This window comes from Camelina sativa, chromosome 19 (assembly GCF_030686135.1).
Source record: "Camelina sativa cultivar CO46 ecotype springtype chromosome 19, ASM3068613v1".
NCBI classification, from domain to species: domain Eukaryota; kingdom Viridiplantae; phylum Streptophyta; class Magnoliopsida; order Brassicales; family Brassicaceae; genus Camelina; species Camelina sativa.
This window is the reverse complement of record NC_141898.1, coordinates 887161-905628: the sequence shown is the minus strand read 5'-3', so window position 1 is coordinate 905628 and position 18468 is coordinate 887161. Positions and strand designations below refer to the sequence as shown.

Below are 18468 nucleotides of genomic sequence, written 5' to 3'. Positions count from 1 at the left end.
CAGTATGTTATTCATATGGAACTAGATATCAATACGGTTTTGAGTTTTATATGTATCGTTACACTAGGTTTTATTTTGTTTTGAAAAAGGGTATATTGCAAGTTAATTTATTTATATATGATTTGCCAGCTATTTTAGTATAGACAAACGAACCTAATGTTATAAAAATTAATGTCGTATTTTTATTTGCGAGTAAAAATGACTCAAGCATCCACATTTTATGGGATCTGTATATTTCATTTGAAGCAAATTGGCTCCAACTGGTCAATGTTTAAAAAAAAAAAAAAGAATATAGAAAATATATATATAAGGAAATTATATATATACTAGTTTTTCATTACATAATACTATTTTTACTGATTAAAATAATTACTTTTTTGTTAGTATATTGCATAGAAGAATATGTTATGCAACCAAATGGCCGACCAATGTATCTTGGTTGGTGGATTTTCACATTGTTATGTAAAGTTTGGTGACGTGACTCAACCATGAAAAATGATAATAATTTTTCGAGCATTATTATTTTTATTATTCATATGGTTGATCCACTGAACATAATTAAATTTTTAATACTCTGATAGATACATATGATTAATTTATCTATTAAATTGTAGAATGAAGACAAATTGATTCTCCCTATAAAAACTCATTCGAACAAGTATCTTCCCCATCAAATCACTTATCTTCCAAAGCTCTCATCTCTCTTCACAAAGTCACACTCTCTACATCCATAGAAGATTCCTGCTTGGAAAGAATTGAAAACAATATTTTCAAAGGATTAGTCATACAAAATCTCACCATCTTTTTGGTATTTGCGATACGCTCATTGGTATATCATATATAAAACCAGACTCTTAAGGACGCAGACGACAGATATGGAAGGCATCATGAACTTGAAGAGAAAGGAGAAGAAATCACAAAGTAGAAGACTTGGGAAATATCTCAAAGAACAAAAGGGAAGGATTTACATCATTAGAAGATGTGTGATGATGCTCATTTGTTCACGTGATTGATTGGTTTAATAAATACTACGATACGATACGAATACAAACATATTACATATATACATGTGTATGTACGTGTATATATGAGTTTGTTCAAGGGCAAGATGAAAGCACACGCATGTCAATGCTAAAGATTTTGGTAGCTTTTGTTTTGTATTGTCCGATATGTATATACATAGCGAAGTTGAGCAGTCATTAATATACGATCATTAGTTATGAAGTTAGTTTTATCATTTATTACTCTTTGCAGTAATGAAGTTTACTGTTTTGATGCATGCACCTGACGTCTTTTACATTCATCTTTGTAAATGCCTCGTCGCATATATATCTAAACATGCAATGACAAAAATGTTTAATCATTAAATGACCAACTGTAAAACGCGATATGGTTTTGTGTATTTATATATACATATGTATATGTTATCAAAGAAAATGCTCTACTGATCGTGAGGAGATTTAATTTGAAATAACCGAGGGGATCGGAGAGCCACTCCCACTGCTTTCGTATTACAACTTGTGCATGTTCATCAGTCATCACTATAGAATCTTTTATACACAAATCATTGATTTCTTTACTTAACAAATCTTAAGTACACACACTCATAGATATTCTTGTAATCTTGAAAAGCTAAAAAACTTTTGAAACTTTTTATTAAAAAATACAATATTTATGAACGAAACCATATGGACGTGTAGACACACACATAAAGAGAGAAGTTAATATATTTTCTTCTCCCCGCTGCTTTACCAAAAAAAAAAAGAGAGAAGTAAATATATTTTCTTCGAACCCAATAAAACTCAAGATGGGACATCCTGTCAAAAAGCCCACAAGCCCAAATAATTAATTCTCTCTTGTTTATTCCGTAACCCCACATCGATAAACTTGGAAGTAAACCAAAGGGTTTATATAACGCTCGAGTCATTAACTGATTGTCACCTTCGGGGACATCTGATAAAATTGGAACCATACAGAGAAGATTAGCATGGCCCCTGCGCAAGGATGACACGCATAAATCGAGAAATGGTCAAAAAAAATTTTGCAAAACTTTATAGATCGATTTCTTTCTCCTCTGAACAGACCAAGTTATGTTATAGAAGAGTAGTATCAGTATGCAGAATAAGGCAAGCAAAATTGGAGCAGAAACAGTGATTTGTATAAGCCGAATATTCTCTGACCAATCTTTTTTAATCCCCATGTCCACAAACAAAAACCTATAATAATGATTCAAGCTTCTATTTGAGCAGGAGCGGGTAAAGGTTTTTCTAAAGAACATTTATCAGGTTTCATGGAATTAAAGAGTTCTAGAACTTCTGCATTGCGACGGATATAACTTGGGGACATAGACAGCAACTCCTGAGCTTCACTATGCCTTCCAGACTTCAACATAGCTTCGAATACACGCAGAACCATTGAAATAGATGGAAACTTCTTTAAAGTCACAGCCTTGAGAAAAGCGAAAGCCTCAGTGCTTGTTCCACTATTTGACAAGTAATCCAAGAACGGATCCACAAAAGGAGGGAACCCTTGATTTTTCATCATAGGTAGAAGACTCAAAGCTTCTTCAAACCCACCATCTCTAGCTACCTTCTTCATCAATAGATTCCTCACCATGATTTTGTATGTACTGTGCCAAGGTTTCAACTGGTTTTGTTTCACTAGCTCAGTGAAAACCTTATATGCATCTCTTGCCCTAAAACTGTTGCAATAAGCAAGTACCAGCTTCTCAAATGCATAACCTGCATAAGAGACTCCCTCTTTGCCAATCATCTTCTTGAAACACTCTGAAGCTTCTTCGAGATCTTTAGCATCACAATGCCCTTCAACTAAAGACGCCATGGCTTTGTCATCTAGATGATCTCCAGAGGTTTCCATAAAGTTGACAAGTTCATTGGCTTCATCTTTCTTGCCCTTACGGCTTCGTCCTGAAGCAATCACACTCTGCAGATCACCGCTAGGAAGATAACCACCTTCGTTCATCGCTTTCAACACCTCATTACTCTGTCCAAACCTATCAACGCTTCTCATCGACTTGAGGACATGCTGCAGCATAGAATCAGGCAAAACGTTGCCCTTATCAGTATACGCTTTCACTGTTCTTAAGAACAAATCCATGTCCAATTTATTCGCAGTAACAATTTTCTTGAGTAGTAAACTGCAGCAGTGCGGGGTGGGTGTATTGCTACCCCCCGCCATTGCAAACTCGAACAATTCAACAGCTTCTCTAATCATTTTAGTCTGACAGAACCTTGCTGAAACCCGAACATAAGTCTCCATCTCCATCTCGTAACCAGCACTCCTAGTTTCTTCTATAATGTGTTGAAACCTATCAAGAAACTTCTCTTTCCCTAAAACCCTAGCCATAGCATTATACGTCTTCTCATCATGCTTAAAATTGCCAGACTCATCAATCCACCTAAAGAACAACAAACCTTTCCTCGGATCCACGTCAAGCTTTTCCAAAATCATCTTCACCAGGTCACTTCGAAACTCAAGTCTCAAATCCCTTAGCTGCTTCTCCACATCAGCACCCCACACTTCCTTCATCACAATCTTACATACCCTATTGCAAACCTTGTCCACAGAATTATCTATAGAACCTGAAGCAAAAATCTCTTTAAGCCTCTCCAAATCACCTTCCAGACCATCTTTTAGAAACCTCTCACCCACTTTATCCCTAACACCAGCTGATACACCATGTCCTTTCTTCTTCATAGCATCAACAAGTTCCCAAAACTCACGAACAAGACCATTAACACCAAGAATACGCAGCATCGTGTTATAACTTTTGGAGGAAAGCTTTCGAGGATAAGCCACCAAAACCCATTGGAAAAACCTAACCGCAACATCAGGGCTTGATTCAAGTTCCCTCAGAACTCTTAGTCCTAACTCATGGCTAATCACAATACCATTCGAATCAAGTTCTTTCCTAATCTCATCCTTACCCTTCAATCTGCTAAAAACATCAATCACAACAGCCTCAGCAGGAGGTTTCTCTTTAATCACAAGCTCAGTTGAAAAACTTCGGGAAACAGAGTTCCCCAGTGGCGATCTCAAGGCATAAAGACACTGTCTTTGTTGCAAAGTTGCAACTCCAGAAAGCTCATGGAGGAAAGAAGAGAAAGATCGGGTCGAATTGGAAACTACCTGGAACTGGGACTGATGAGAAAGTAATAGACGATGTGATGAACGGTAGCTCCGAGAAAGTAGCAACCGCCATTGATACCTCATGTTTTTGTTTTTCAATCTCAGGTACAAAAACAGTAGTGTTTGGTTTTGATTTGAACAAATAAAAAAGTTTGGATTTTTACGAATGGAATCGATGGAGCAGCAATGGCGAGAGAGAGGAAAATGGTTTCGGGCTTTAGACTAAAACCTCTGAGGGAGACAAAAGGTTTCGACTATACTTATTTTTTAAACTGTGGTCCTCTTACTTTTTGAGGTTTTCGGTTTTAGCCACAACGTTTTAGAATTTGTCAACATTCTTGTTTTCTTGACTTTTTGTGTTCGCTGATTCTTTACCAGATCTTTAATCGTGTAGGTGGGCCCAAAATGTGTGAAGCCCTATACATATGGTCCGGGCCGGTACTGGGCCCATTACCACTTGGTTTATATAACTAGTGACCGACCTATATAAACACAGAAAGAAATCCCTACGTGCGTCGAAAGAAGAAGAAGATGGCGGATACTCTGCGGCGGATGTTGGAAAGCGGAAAGCTAACGGACGAACAATGCCTCTCTATGTTGAGGGTATTAGATTCCGATGATAAAGTAGTGGGTCGATGCACATGTCAGGTATTACTTGTTTTTTTCTTTTTTTTTTTGGCCATGGCGATTGTAACTTTCTCACACACTCTCCTCCTTTGTTGTTGTATGTATCTATCAGAAAGTGATTGAGGAAAAAGCTGTTAAACGAATCGAAAACAGGAAACCTCTGACGCAGTTGTTGGACATGCGGAATCTATCTGCTGAGGAAAGCTACAATCTTTTACGCCAAATAGAAGAAGAGGAAGGTGAAGAAGAGGAAGAACTAGACGAAAGGTACCCCGACCAAATCCTTGATTCTCAGGTATGTAGGTAACCCCTATAAATATTACTTACCCCTCCTCCCCGCGGCTATATTGTAATTTGTATTTTTTTTTTCTTTTTTGGGGTTTAGTTTTTCGATATCGATCGTGACGTTCGTGTCCCACGTTTGATCGGAGTCTTACAATTTTATTTTGGGGACAAGGAGGAAGAACAACCACCTCCCGAAATGGTTCTCTACGGCCAGTTGGCTGTTCATTGGTTCAACTTTGAGCACAATAGGAACTTGAAGTTCATACGCTTACCAAAATTGAATACCCAACACCCGTTTTCTGTATCCTACTATATTACTGTAGAGGTTGAAGATGAGGATGAAGATGTTAATGCTGCTGCTGATTCGTCTCCGTCGTCTCTCACTCTGCAAACTATGGTCAAAAGACCTTTTGGTGCCTTTTTGGAAGCTATGATGGAAGTTATGATTGAAGTTATGATTGAAGTTTGCGTGTAAGGCAAACGTGATAACCACTACACCACAGCAACAGATACATAGAGTTAGACGAAGAGAAGGCATCGAGGACAAACCGTCCAGAACCCCCGGCCCCTAAATCGTCCAAAGGAAAAGAGAAGGTACAAGACGAGCATCACGAGCCTCGACAACACTTCGACAAAGAATACGCCGACAAGTTGGACAAAGGAAAGAAAGTCCAAACGTTTGCACTTAGTAATCAAGATCCCAAGGCATCTTCATCAAGGCCCTCGAATAACAAGTGGGTCCGAGACCCATCAGGAAAGGGTGGCAACAAATATTGCGAATACCACAAGCGAGCAGGACACTCAACAGAAGAGTGCCGCACCCTCCAACAAATATTGCTCGACAAATTTAAAGAAGGCCATATTGACGTTGATCTCGAGCGACGACAAATAGCCGCTCACAAGGATAACCATTTCTTCAATCCTGAGAACGAAAACCCGAGCAAGCAATATAACGCCGCTCCCGCACCACAACCGAGACCTGAAATTCTACCTCTGCCCCCACCAACCCATAAAAGGAATCCCGAGCGAACTGAGGATGCCAACGCTCCGGCTCCACGCCGAAGAATAAACATGATCATGGGTGGTCTGGCGACTTGCCGCGACTCGGTCCGTTCTATCAAAGCTTATCGACGGAGACTAGAGGCCAAGCGAGGATGTTTAGCTCAAAGCACGCCACCTACTACGAACTCCGACCCAATCGTGTTCACAGAAGCCGACGCATCAGGTCTCACTGGACCTCATAACGACCCACTGGTGGTCGAGATGGAGATCGGCGAGAGCATGGTTACCAAAATCTTGATCGACACAGGTAGTTCAGTAAACGTCATTTTCAAAGACGTGCTCATTCAAATGGAAATAGACTTGCGGACCACCGAACACGATGTTCAACCCCTCACCGGATTCGACGGCGATACAGTAATGACGGAAGGTACGATCATGCTGCCGGTCTATGTGGGCGGGAAGATGCATTGCATCAACTTTGCTATCGTCGATAAGCCGATCGTATACAACGTCATCCTCGGCACTCCTTGGTTGCATAAGATGAAGGCCGTGGCGTCAACTTACCACCAGTGCGTAAAGTTCCCAACTCCTAGAGGAATATTTACACTACAAGGGGACCCGCTGGTAGCACGAACCTGCTTCATCATCGAGCGTCAACAACGCCACGCCCGGACGTTCACCGTTTCGAACTCAGCCGAGCGCCCAGACGGTCGCGTTCGCCCTAACTCCGAATCAATCGTCCAAGTAAACATTGACTCTTCCGACGCAACTCGATGCGTGGGAATCGGAGCCGACCTACCACAACCAATCAAGGACGAGCTCGTAAAGTTCCTGTGCCAGAACGCAGCGACCTTTGCATGGAGCATGAACAGTATGACCGGCATCGACCCAAATGTAACATGCCACGAGCTCAATGTGGACTCGACGTTCAAACCGATCAAACAAAGGCGTCGAAAGCTCGGACCGGAGCGTACCGCCGCCGTTAACGAGGAGGTCAAGAAATTACTCGAAGCTGGATCCATCCGTGAGGTTAAGTATCCTGACTGGCTGAGCAATCCTGTAGTGGTTAAGAAAAAGAACGGCAAGTGGCGAGTGTGTGTCGATTTTACCGATCTCAACAAGGCATGTCCAAAGGATAGCTTTCCCCTGCCACGCATCGACCAACTAGTCGAGGCAACCGCGGGGAACGAGCTCTTGTCATTCATGGATGCGTACTCAGGATACAACCAAATTATGATGCACAAGAACGATCAGGAGAAAACGGCCTTCATCACCGATCAAGGAACTTATTGTTACAAGGTTATGCCATTTGGCCTCAAGAACGCTGGTGCAACCTATCAGCGCCTCGTCAACCGCATGTTTGCCGAGCAGCTCGCACGAACCATGGAAGTTTACATCGATGATATGCTGGTCAAGTCAACCTAGGCCGTTGATCACGTCTTGCATCTCGCTCAGTGTTTTGAAGTGCTAAACCGATACAATATGAAGCTGAACCCAGCCAAGTGTTCGTTCGGCGTGACTTCTGGAGAATTCTTAGGATACCTCGTCACGAAGAGAGGTATCGAAGCTAACCCGAAACAAATTTCGGCGCTCACCAACCTTCCATCTCCACGCAACACCCGAGAAGTTCAGCGCCTCACCGGGCGGATCGCTGCCCTGAACAGATTTATTTCACGCTCTACCGATAAGTGTCTACCTTTCTACCAGTTGCTTCGTAGCAACAAAAAGTTCGAATGGGATGAGAAGTGCGAGTCTGCTTTCCAAGAACTCAAGCACTACCTAGCTACTCCCCCTGTCCTAGCAAAGCCCGATCAGGACGAAACTCTATATCTGTACATCGCTGTCTCCGGTTCGGCGGTCAGTGGCGTACTAATCAAGGAGGACAGAGGAGAACAACACCCAATCTTCTATGTGAGTAAAAGCTTAGACGGAGCCGAGCTCCGATATCCCACGTTGGAAAAACTCGCTTATGCTGTAGTTATTTCGGCCAGAAATCTTCGGCCGTATTTTCAATCCCACACTGTTGAAGTGTTAACCAACCAACCCCTGCGAACCATTCTCCACAGCCCTAGTCAATCGGGCCGTCTGGCGAAATGGGCAGTGGAACTCAGCGAATACGACATCGAATATAAAAACCGCACTTGTGCAAAATCTCAGGTGCTCGCTGATTTCTTGATCGAACTCCCCCCCGAGCTAGAGTTCGGCTGTCCGCGAGAGGAGAAGTGGACACTGCACGTTGACGGCGCATCCTCTCGACACGGCTCCGGGATCGGCATTCACCTCGTCTCGCCAACGGGTGAAGTACTCGAACAATCGTTCCGGCTCGCCTTTCCCGCCTCCAACAACGAGGCCGAGTACGAAGCCCTAATCGCCGGAATGCGATTGGCAGGTGGAATAGGGGTGAAAAAGATACAAGTCTTCTGTGACTCACAGCTGGTAACTCACCAGTTTAGCGGCGATTACGAGGCGAAGAACGACCGCATGGATGCCTACCTCCGAGTTGTCCAAGATATGTCCAACAATTTTGAGACATTCGAGTTGAACAAAATTCCCCGAAGTGACAACGCACCGGCCAACGCTCTGGCCGTCCTCGCATCCACCTCCGATCCCGACTTACGCCGAGTAATCCCTGTCGAGAGCATCGATCGACCAAGTATCAATCTCCTCGCGCACGCCGAGCCCAACATCCAAGATAAGAAAAAGAAACAACAGCTCATCGAACACGAGGCTTTCAGCGATCAAGTCTCGAAAGACTCACGCTATTCAAAGAACAGAGGACAGCGACCCCATACTCACGCTATTCGTCATCGAACCACCGGCAAATGTGCCACCTGTGGAGTGCTCGGCCGAGCAGGGATCCGCAACCAGCAAAGAAGGACGAACCTCGTCGTCTCAGGAACAATCGTCACCATCTCACGAACGAGCGTCATCATCACACGCCCAACCCAATCCTGAACTTCACGAGCGACCACACGATTGGCAAGAAGAAATCCGTTGTTTTATCGCAGACGGTATCGTCCCTTCAGACAAGTGGGAGGCCCGGCGCCTTCGAACTCGCTGCGCGCATTACACACTTCTCGATGGCAACATCTTCCGTTGGACAGCATCTGGTACACTTTTGACTTGCGTCGGTCCCGAACAAATCAACGATGTAATGAGAGAGGTTCATGAAGGTTCCGGTGGTAATCACTCAGGAGGTCGCGCGCTCGCACAACGCATACGCAATAATGGTCACTATTGGCCAACCATGAACGACGACTGCGATAAGTTCGTCGCTAGATGCGAGAAATGCCAGCGCCACGCTCCGATCATCCACACGCCAACCGAACTGTTGAGAACGACCTCTCCACCATATCCTTTTATGCGATGGGCAATGGATATCGTTGGACCTCTCCCTGCGTCCCGTCAAAAGAAATACATTCTCATTATGACGGATTATTTCACCAAATGGGTTGAAGGCGAAGCCTACGCAAAAATCGGAACCAACGAAGTCCAAAAATTTGTGTGGAAGAACATCATTTGCAGGCACGGAATTCCGTATGAGATCGTCACCGACAACGGCGCGCAATTCACTTCGCTCCAATTCGAAGGTTTGCGCGAAGTGGAGAATCCGTTTGAGCAAGTCGAGCCCCCGCTACCCACAGGGCAACGGACAGGCCGAAGCAACCAACAAGACCATCATTGACGGACTAAAGAAACGACTCGAAGATAAGAAAGGTCTCTGGACCGACGAGCTCGATGGCGTTCTATGGTTGCACCGAACTTCCCCGCGCCGATCAACAGGAAAGACACCATTCTCCCTTGCGCATGGAATGGAAGCCCTCGCACCGGAGGAAATCGGCGTACCTACCTTACGACGCTCAATGCTCGTGCACGATCCTACTCTCAATGCTAAGATGATGCTCGATACCCTCGATACCCTCGAAGAAGAACGCGACAAGGCTCTTCTTCGAATTTAGAACTATCAACAGCAAGCCGCTAAATATTACAACATCGACGAAGGCGACCTCGTCCTCCGAAAAGTCTTCGAGAACACGGCCGAGCTCAACGCAGGAAAAATGGGCGCTCATTGGGAAGGCCCTTACCTGATTTCCAAGGTCGTCACTCCCGGCGTCTACCAGCTGCTCGCCATGGACGGCACACCAATTCCTCGCTCTTGGAATTCCGGCAACCTTAAACGTTATTACCATTAGAACTTGCTAAAAAAAAAAAAAAAAAAAAAAAAAAAAAAAAAAAAAAAAAACGCTCGTACTACCGAGCTCTCCCTGTGTAATACGAACTACGAATGGCTTGATCCCTTTTCTAAGGGTACGTAGGCAGCCCGTCACACGGCACAGCTATACCAAAAAATTATAAACAAAAGTTTCAACCTATCAAAACACACGAGCTCTCTCGAACGAGTCCGTCTCTGCGAGATGTCCAGCTCTTACATCGACCCTCTGGCCAAGGGAACGATTTAAAACGCGTTTCTCATGGATGCAGCAGTGAAATAATCTGCATAAATAAGCCGACCCAGATCACATTCAGCTAGCAGGCGGTTAAGTTTGTATAAGCCAAGTTCTTACTTGCACTCTCTTACCGACCTCGTGGCACAGACAGGGTAAGCCGGACACCAGAGCCGCACCTAAAAGGTACGACGAGCTCATCTCAACTACCACCCTAAACATTTGGTATTCGAAACACGTAATAGGATAAGTCAGGAGACGTCTTGCACCGTAAAATACAACTCGATACCAAAGATAGGAAAAACACAAAAACATTCTTATTCCATAAACATCTTTATTCCGGAAAAACACAAAAGACAAGGCAACGAAAGCCAAACACGAAAAGCCACATTCGGCACACAAAAACTAACAAAACGAACAAGTCTCAAAGTGCAAACTTAGTCTTCAAATCCCAGATCGGCATCGGAGGGTTTATCAAACTCGAGCTCACAAATCTTCACATGCCAGACCTGGCACTCCCTCCGTAGACTTTCCAGCGTGTCCATCGGGACATTCGCACCCCTAGCAGCCATCTCCTCGAGATACGAGCGAATCCCCTCAGCACGGTTGCTTTCAACGAAGAAATGGTCCGTGCACTCTAACTGAATAATATAACAACGCAATACGTCGACCCGAGTCCGGCATGCATCGAGCTCGGGCCGACCTTCAAAGGGCCTGCTCCCAATAGGATCGAGATCGTCCGGTTCAAGGACGGGAATCTCCACCTCAGCCATTGACTCCTCACGACGAGAGCGCTCCTCCAACAAACGATCCCACCTCCATTTCGGGACCAAAATCCCTCGTCGATCATAGTTTCAAGATATCCGATAACTCCGTCAACACGATGAAACCATAAATGACGCTCGAACTTTCGACGCGTAGCGAGAATGTAAGCTCTCAACCTCTGGATCCGAGCACGATAAAACTCCATCTCGGAACGAACTACGTCGTCGGGCCTCACGGAGAGCCGCTCTCGCGCCCTCCTCAGCCACGCCGACCTCGTTGTCACAGGCATACTACCGATCTCAACTAACCTTCAAAAGGAGAGATTTATCTTTAAAACAAGAAAGGAGGATGACGAGAAATGGGTAACTTGAAGGCCAATTTATAGAACAAATAGTGCAATTTTCGAGGCAAAGCAATCAATACCGCAATTCTCGAAAAACACATCCATAGAACGATGGACACATATCATAAAACCAGCAGACAACACATAAAGCAAGTCCAATCATAATGCAAATGTTCAAAAAGAAAAATACATCGCCTAAACGGCCCAACATCCGTTACAAACGGGAATATGTTCTAACAAAACAACAAGATAAAAGCGAGTCACTGCTCGGCAGCAACCTGAGCGTCCGATCCCGCAGGTGCCCCTGCCGTGACGACCTCCTCTCCTACGATCACGGGAACCTCTGCCGCCTGAAGGTTCGTAGGAACGATCGCAGTCTCTGGGAGAGCCTCGAGGTCGCTGTCCAGAACGTCGGCGATATCGAAACCAAGAACCTTGTCCTCCCACATCTTCGCATCGGCCTCCAAGCCGAGCAAAGTCTTCGACGGAACGATCGTACCACTCTTCGCCAACTCCTGAAGACAATCATAGGTGCCGCTCACCTGGCTCAAGGTCAGAAGAGACTCCTGCGCCGCTCTGTTGTCAAGAATATGCTTCCTCATCCTCTCAATACGAGATCTGTAGCCAGCAACCTCGACATCGATGCCATGACGCTCCGCTTGCAGCTGCTGCAACTGCGCCTTCTGAAACGCGTGATCAACTTCTAACTGCTCGAGACGAGAGCGGGAAGCGTCAAGAGAAGCCTTGAGATCGGCTACTTGCTTCCTGAAACCGGCATTTTGCTTCGTGAGAACAGCAGAAACCCCTCGCTCTTTATCGAGATCCTGACGAAGCTCCTCAGCCGATCTCCTCGATGGTTCAGAAGTGCGAGAATCAGCAAGTTGCTTCTCCAGCTCGGCAATACGACGCTCGTACGAGACGACCATGCGGTTCACGCCACCGCCATCCTGAAACGCAAGGAATAAAGAATTAAGATGATAATTGAGAAAATTCAATCAAGAGCATAAAGACAAATACCAACCTGGAAGTGTTTCCGAGCCCACGATCTATACAGCTCGGGATCGTAGAGAGAACCCACAGAGGGGAGCGGGTCAAAGGAGCCGCGAACCTTGCTAGCGAGTTCACCACAAGCAGCAGCGTTGTTGATGAACAACTCATCCTTTGTCTTGTAAGAAAAGGAGAACGAATCATCAATCTCAGTGGTGTCGCGCGGAATACCATCCCTCCTAGATCTCTTGGACGATTCGGGCTCGGGAACAACCACTTCACCATGGGAAGCCCTCTTCCTCGATGGAGTAGGACGCCCAAAATCAGCGACAACAATCGCTAGAGCATCTGAAGCCTCGCCACGTGACTTCTGCCCACGCGGAACGACAGCCGGAACCTTGGCAGCCCTTTTGTCAGCACGGGTGGCGCCAACCTCCGCCGACCTCAGATCTCCTGCAACTCGCGGATCGGCACCTCCACCCGGCGACGGGTCAGCAACTTCAGTGTCTGTAGCACGCAAAGAAGACCCAGCTTCAACGGCCTTCTTGAACTGATCGGCGTATCGAGGAAGACGAGTGTTAACTTTTCCCATCCCTAAGCGCGGTAGACCTAAAAAGGAAAACAGAAGTATAACAATCCAATAACCATTAAGGAGAGCAACAATCGATACAACAAAATGAGGAGGAAACTCACGAGATCTCTGAGTAATCGAAGGCCAATGAAGCGCCCCTAGTGTTTGGATCTGTCTGAGATTATCGAAAAAACCTGGAGGATGAGCGCGCAAACGGACGACAGGCTCTGCAGACGCCAACAAAAATAAGGAAAAGGTCAGGAACCAGCCAAATGACAATCAAACAAGTATGAGTAAGAAACTATGAAGCTACCGGGAAACATATTCCACTCGGTAGCACAAAACACATCAAGATCGTCGAATGAAATCTCGTCCCGCTTGACAAAGAAAAAATAACGCTGCCAACGACGAATCTTTTTCTCAGCCCCGACGATTATCTGATGACCCGATCTGGCACTGGTGTAGAAGTATCCCGGACTACCTCTAACTTTCGTGAACTTGGTGGCTTCCTCCAGAAAATGCACGTCAACTTCTATACCGCAGTTGGTACCAAGCATCGCCAAACCGACCGCGTTACGAATACCTCCCACAGAAAGCTGAGAAATGGCAATCCTACGCCTCGCACAATAACGTATCAAAAATTCCGGCAAAGGGAACCAAAGACCGCATTCGGTGAAGTAATGCTCAAAAAGCGCGATGAAACCTGTCGGAGGCGTCCAAGGACGTTCGTGAGACTCAGGAACCCGGAGAACCAGTCCCTCGGGCATCTTACACCATCGCGCCATCTCAGCGATACTATCCGATGTGCACAACGAAGGACCCTGATCGGCCGTACCAACTGAAAGATTGGCAGCAATCGACGCAGCACTGAGACCCAAAACAGCCGAACGTGGACCAGTATCCTCGGCCGGAACAACATCCATAGGACTCCCACCAGAACCACTATCGCTGTCCCCGCTGAAATCAAGAATATCAGCGAAACTGTACTCGTTGGCCAGACTGTCGAGATCTCCACACTCTGCTCCAATGTCGATACCAACGTCATCGAAAACATCTTTATAAAACCCGTATTCATGGGAGAAAGCGCGTCGGATTCCCGCAAGAGTCTTACCACGCACATGCGTTGGCAATCGGCAGCTCGTCGGAAGACGGTCATCTTTCCTGTGAGACACGCCGACCTCGCGACCTCCCATCATAAGATCGGGATCGCCGTCATCAGAGTCGGCATCGTTCGCACAACAACCGTTATTGAAACCATCAAATCGACCTACGGGGGCCTCTACGCCGACCTTGGCTCTGCCCAAACGGAACCTTCTCTGCCGACCACCAAGTCTCGGGTCGTCAGATCGACCCCCACTGCTCGCGCCGAGCTCAAAATCAACCGGCCGATCTCCTTCCTCGTCATTGGAACAAATCAAAAACGCGCCGACCTCACTAGATTTGCGACCGGCGGATCCCATCGCCCACTCATGCGATCTGCCGAGCTCACCCTCGACCAGCCGACCTCGGAGATCTCCACCATCGGGAGGATCTATGTCGACATTGCCCAACCTCGCCTCACGGTTGCCGACCTCGCAGCCGGCGTAATCGAGAGACGACGCCGAGCTTCGTACGGCGAAACTAAGGGGAAGCGCCGAGCTCCGTTCGGCGGAATCATCTTCGCAGCCGACCTCGCGCTCGGCGGAATCGAGAGGTGGAGCCGAGCTTTGTATGGTGGAGTCAAGAGACGGCGCTGAGCTCCATTTGGCGGCGTCACCCTCGACGGATGCGTGCTCCGACGAGAAACGGCCGACCTCACAAGGCCGAGCTGAACGATCCACGGTGGCGACCGAGCTCCGTTTAGCGAAACCATCTTCACGGCTGACCTCGCAGCCGGCAGAATCGAGTGCCGGCGCCGAGCTTTGCATGACGGAGTCGAGAGGCGGTGCCGAGCTCCTCTTGGCGGAGTCACCCTCGACGGGTGCGTGCTTCAACGAGGAACGGCCAATCTCACAAGGCCGAGCTGAACGATCCACGGTGGCGGCCGACCTTTGCCGATCCAAACAATCCGACGGTATTGAGCCGACCATCGGCGATCTCACGATGGGAGGCTCGGCGGCGGACGCTAGGTTTCCAAGGGTATATGACCAAGCAAAGGAGAGAAAAATAGAGAGAGAAAGAAGTAAAAGCATAAAAATAAAAAGAAAGAGAGAGAAAGTTACCTTCTTATGGAAGTGGAGGAAGTGAAGAAGAGGGAGAAGAGAGTGGATACATAAATAAGTAAATAAAACGGAAATTTCACTGTCGTAATCCGTCACCTCGATCTGCGACATGCCCCGTTTCCGAAAATTCATCGAATACCGCGCTCGAAGTATGGACCGTTGGATATTCACGGTGTCCCTCGAAGGACGAGCTTGGCATTACAAAAAGAGCTACTACAGCAATTTCTTCCCCAAAGGCAAACCGAGACAATCTGTGCCGAGCAGGCATATTACGAACGATTTAAGTATGCCCGCCGATCGCAGAAAAACTGCCACTCTCCGGACTAAGGGGGGGACTATTGTTGGATATGGGCTACGCCCAATATGCCACTCGGCCCAACGACACTCATTAGTTGCATTCTCGGCCCAGCGAGATTGGAAGCAAGTCATTAATTCCCGCAGAAGGGCAATCTCGGGAATTCGTGAAGGAAACCCTAAACTTTCCTAGGTCAACAGTCTCCTATAAAAGGAGAGGGCATTTATTGGGATCATCATCCTGACCCGCGGACAATACCCACAGAGCAACACTTTGCATCGAAAACTGTTATTATCTTTCGTATAATTCGTCTCGTTTTCAGTTCGTCATTTTAAGCTTACTAGTTCGTCTGTGGACTAACAAGCTCTAATACGATTTGTTTAAGTGACGATCTCACGCTTTCCCCGATTAATAAAGAACTTAGCTCGCTCTTTCCCACTAAATCTTATTTATTTAAACTGTGTAATTCCCCGGTACAAACAGTCGTCTCTCACTCTGCAAACTCTGGTCAGAAGACCTTTTGGTGCCTTTTTGGAAGCTATGATTGAAGTTATGATTGAAGTCTGCAGAATCAAACTCACCACAACAGGTTTTCTTTATTTATTTATTTTTTTTTTTTCTTTAACCAAATTGAAACAAGAAAACATTTTGTTTCTCTCTACTGACCTGACCTGACCTCCTTTTCTGTTTGTAGCGAATCAGCTAGACTTCCAGCACTTCATGGTTGATTGGGTAGATGCGTCTTACAGTGAATGTATGCCTACCTTTTTGTCTGAACCGCCAGAAGAAGCAGCTGATGATCAGAGATTCTACGAGGTTCCGGACGAGGACATTCGTAAAAATGATTGGCTTCGTCTGTATGCCCACTTTGCACTTTTCAAAGTTTGCGAGGCTGGATCTCATGCTTTCCCGCCAAAGGAGATGGAGTTGAAGAAGATACTTGTGCAAACCCGAGTAACAACAACTCAATATGATGATGATGATGATGATGATGATGATGATGATGATGATGATGATGTTGAGCCGCCGTCTCCGATTCTCAATCCCATTGATGCCAAGTCTATGAATGCCATCTTCCACATAAGCTTCAAGGCCAACTGTCGCGACTACACATCCGTAGTAAGGAGAACTGTAGATGGGTTTTCAGAACATATGCACCTCGAAGTCAACACCACGGAGATTGATTGCTTCTCTTCTTCAACAGATGATCAAAGTTAGTTGGTGGTCATGCCGGTGCGCTCTGTTACAATCACTCGTCAGAATACTCCTTCTTTTGCTTTATGTCGTTTTATCTATCCTTTGGTTTCTATCGTATCTAAACATTTGTGTTTGTGTTTTCTAATCCACCTCAACTATTATCTGCGTTTGTGTTTTCTATCGCATCAAACAGCTTGGTATGTTGTTGGACTTCTGTTTAAATTTGTCTTTTATCGTTTTTAATAATGAAGGTTTGTGTTTAATAATCTAAACATGTTATACTAGCGCTTTTCAATTTTATTTATTTGGTTTCCCCCACTTAAATTGTGTCTATTAACCAAAAAGAACAAATCACACTTTTACTGGAAACATAACACTGGCTAACATGGAAGCACTCTCAGTTCTGTCTTTAGTCGACAGCAAAATCCCAAACTTATAGTAGTAAAACAATATCAACATTCAGTATAACAGTGTGACTAATTGAGAAGGAAAGGGTTTGACAACTTTTTATGAAGCCGACCTCGCTTAGGTCCCCAACCTTCAAGCTTAGCAACAGGGCAGCCACAATCTAGATCGGAAAAGCAAAACAGCACGGCCACTAGGAGTAGCCATCCTTCTGAGCTCAGCTCTCAAACACTCGTAATCAGGATTCTTGTAATTTGACTCTATAATTCGTTTTGCAGGTTTCTCGTGAGCCAAGGCTGCATTAAACCGCTGTGTGATCTCCTGACGTGTCCTGATCCAAGGGTCGTCACAGCGGCTTTGGAAGGTCTATACAAGATTCTGAAAGTTGGCGAAGCCGAGAAGGCAGTAGACGGTAATCAGTATGCCCAGATGATTGATGACGCAGGAGGTTTGGAGAAGATTGAGGATCTTCAGAGTCACGATAATACTGACATTTACGAGAAAGCTGTGAAATTCCTCGAGTCGTATTGGCCTGTCAGGTAATGCTCCTACTGCTGGTGGTTTCACATTTGGTTGAATGTTTATGCCCCCGAGACTTTTCACAGGTTTATGTAGAATCAAGATATTCTTAGTTGTTTGGACGTAGAGCAGATTTCGCCTGGTGGTTTAAGAATTTGTAGGGTTTTATTTTCAATGGTCTCGACTCCCGTTTTAATTTATTTTTATTTTAGGATGTTGGATATATATATATATATATATATATACATATTTGTTATTGCATTTGTGGCGGAAGCTAATACAGTGTTGTTTGTTGTTGGCAGGATTTTGGAGTGTTAGTATCTGCTTTCGTCTTGTTTGTGTCCCATGTTTAGGAAAGCTTCACTTTACATCAGTCTCTTTTATGGCAGCGACGTAGAAGCAACTGACAACTGATGACACATGTGAACGCTGTGTTGTTTTCTAGAAATTTGATCTGTGTTCACGAGACATTTTTTTTTTTTTTTTACTCAATTCACATCGCTCTGTTCCAATAAAACATCAAAGTGAGAAGAAGACAAATTTGGTCCTAATTCTTCATTCCAATCCAGGAACAGAACGATGCTAAGTGACCACTGATGATAGTTCAAATGGATCAAGAACAATCTCTCTCTCTCTCTCTCTCTCTTAGTAAGTTAGTGGGTGTAACCCAATTTTCT

At 45.4% G+C, this 18468-nt stretch overlaps 2 protein-coding genes, 1 non-coding gene and 1 pseudogene across 5 annotated transcripts; 3 read left to right on the top strand and 1 right to left on the bottom strand.

The window, feature by feature from the left end:
- The first annotated feature begins 725 nt into the window (after positions 1-725).
- Positions 726-1161, top strand: LOC109130990 (small polypeptide DEVIL 2). Its single transcript, XM_087501789.1, has one exon. The coding sequence runs from the start codon at positions 876-878 to the stop codon at positions 1011-1013; it is 138 nt and encodes a 45-aa protein (XP_087357915.1). The 5' UTR covers positions 726-875; the 3' UTR covers positions 1014-1161.
- Positions 1162-1936: 775 nt separating this feature from the next.
- On the top strand, positions 1937-2040 carry LOC147920031 (U6 spliceosomal RNA). The gene has a single exon (XR_015592013.1). It is a non-coding gene; the product is annotated as a U6 spliceosomal RNA (small nuclear RNA).
- Positions 2041-2136: 96 nt separating this feature from the next.
- LOC104763861 (pentatricopeptide repeat-containing protein At3g02490, mitochondrial pseudogene) lies at positions 2137-4360 on the bottom strand (annotated as a pseudogene). The gene has a single exon (XR_015590469.1). The product of XR_015590469.1 is annotated as a pentatricopeptide repeat-containing protein At3g02490, mitochondrial pseudogene (transcript).
- Positions 4361-4643: 283 nt separating this feature from the next.
- On the top strand, positions 4644-17133 carry LOC104763860 (UPF0725 protein At3g44770-like). 2 transcript variants are annotated; one of them, XM_087501786.1, is made up of 4 exons: positions 4650-4797; positions 4889-5071; positions 16154-16259; positions 16365-17133. In XM_087501786.1, exons 1-4 carry the CDS (start codon positions 4681-4683, stop codon positions 16886-16888), a joined length of 930 nt encoding a protein of 309 aa, XP_087357912.1. In that variant the 5' UTR covers positions 4650-4680; the 3' UTR covers positions 16889-17133. The 2 variants fall into 2 exon arrangements, with proteins under 2 accessions (XP_010485554.1, XP_087357912.1); XM_010487252.3 differs by lacking the exons at positions 16154-16259; positions 16365-17133 and adding an exon at positions 5162-8769 and having other exon boundaries at positions 4644-4797.
- The last annotated feature ends 1335 nt before the right edge of the window (positions 17134-18468 follow it).